General features: G+C 35.5%; 1 protein-coding gene across 1 annotated transcript in view; it reads right to left on the reverse strand.

Moving 5' to 3' along the window:
* The window catches only part of COPB1 (coatomer protein complex, subunit beta 1), a 56,883-nt gene that overhangs the window by 14,122 nt on the left and 40,976 nt on the right, over positions 1-1,785 (reverse strand). The window contains exon 15 of the mRNA XM_011956278.1: positions 1,370-1,549. Within this exon, the coding sequence (XP_011811668.1) occupies positions 1,370-1,549 (180 nt within the window). The remainder of the gene's footprint in view (positions 1-1,369; positions 1,550-1,785) is intronic.

Below are 1,785 nucleotides of genomic sequence, written 5' to 3' on the forward strand. Positions count from 1 at the left end.
GATGAGTTAATGGGTGCAGCACACCAACATGGCACATGTATACATATGTAACAAACCTGCACGTTGTGCACATGTACCCTAGAACTTAAAGTATATAAAAAAAAAATTAATAAAAAAAAGAAAAAAGAATGTAAAATAGTGTAACTACCATGAAAAACATCATGGAAGTTCCTCAAAAAATTAAAAGTACAATTACTATATGATCCAGCAATTCTGCTTCTAGATATATACCCGAAAGAACTAAAAGCAGGGACTTGAACAGATATTTGTACATCTGTGTTAACAGCGGCATACTTCACAGTAACCAAAAGGCAATCCACGTATCCAGGGATGGATATATGGATAAACAAAATGTGGCATATACTTACAAGGTAGTATTATTCAGCCTTAATAAGGAAGGCATTTCTGATACATGCTATAAAATGAATGAATCTTGAATACATTATACTGAGTGAAATAAGCCAGCCACAAAAGGAAAAATACTGTCTTGTTCCACTTCTATGAGGTACTTAAAATTGTCAAGATCACAGAGACAGAAAGTAGAATGGTGACTGGGGGTAAGTAGGGGTTGAGGGGAAATAGGAATGAGGAGTTATTATTTAATGGACATAGTTCCAGCTTTGCAAGATGAAAACAGTTCTGGAGATAGCTGCATAACAATGTGAATTTAATTAATGCCACAGAACTGTACAGTTACAAATGGGTTAAAATGGCAAATCTTTTGCAACTTTAACTACAATTCAAAAAAACTAAAAAAATTTTATAAATGTAGTATTATTGATATCGATTCCCAATTTTTAAGGGAGAGAAATTGCTTTAGTAGTTCCAATTCTGCTACTGACCTTATCTTAAACAAAAGCCATGTAAGACTGTTCAGTCTAATAGATGAGCGATTAAACGATATCACTGATTCTTCAATTTATGTATTTAAGAGAGAAGAATCATTTTCCTAATAAAATTCTATATGGAACTCAGTATATTAAGAATATAAAAGTAGAATTGCTCTGTTTAAAGTAGCAGAGAATAAGAGAAGGTGAGGTCAAGGTGTGGGAAGAGGCTAGGGCTGTTGCCTGTTCAGCTTCCCTTTCAAAACCTCAGTTAACCTTTAAGGATCCCCTTCCCTCAACTTCTATTTCTTGGTCTATGATTCCACACACAACTGGATCGAGTTAAACCATCTGATGGACTTACAGTACTATCACATATAGTAGTAAGGTACTTCATCAGCTTTTGAGTTTCAACTGAGGTTTAATGGACCTATCACAGTGACTTGACAAAATAGTTATCTTTCTTTTAAAAATAGCAGGACTAACAACTTCCTTAAGGAGCCAATTTAAGTAATTTAAGAGTCTATCAGACATTTTGTTACCTTGTTCAGTTTAGATGCTAGGGGATCTGCTGCCTCTTTCCTCTGTGTGTTACCCATTGCTGCCAGCAAACTCAGCTGAAACTGATCTTCCTTGCAGTTCATTTCATTCTTAGCAGTTAGTTGCATGAAGGAAATGGGGTCATCAGGCTGTACTGTCACATTCCTCTTTTCAGATTCTTTCTGTGTTGAGAATGTAACAAAGTCTCTCTTTAATATGAAAAGATAGTTTTTAGAGGACTTTAACAGAGACAGCCCTCACATATAAAGACAAAAATCAACAAAACAACAAGAAAACCCACAAAGCACTTTTCTTTTTCTTTCTTTTTTTTTTTTTCCTGAGACAGGGTCTTACTCTGTTGCCCAGGCTGGAGTGCAGTGGTGTGATCACAGCTCACTGCAGCCTCGAACTTTTAGAT

Source organism: Colobus angolensis, unplaced genomic scaffold, assembly GCF_000951035.1.
Source record: "Colobus angolensis palliatus isolate OR3802 unplaced genomic scaffold, Cang.pa_1.0 Scaffold412, whole genome shotgun sequence".
Lineage (NCBI taxonomy): Eukaryota > Metazoa > Chordata > Mammalia > Primates > Cercopithecidae > Colobus > Colobus angolensis.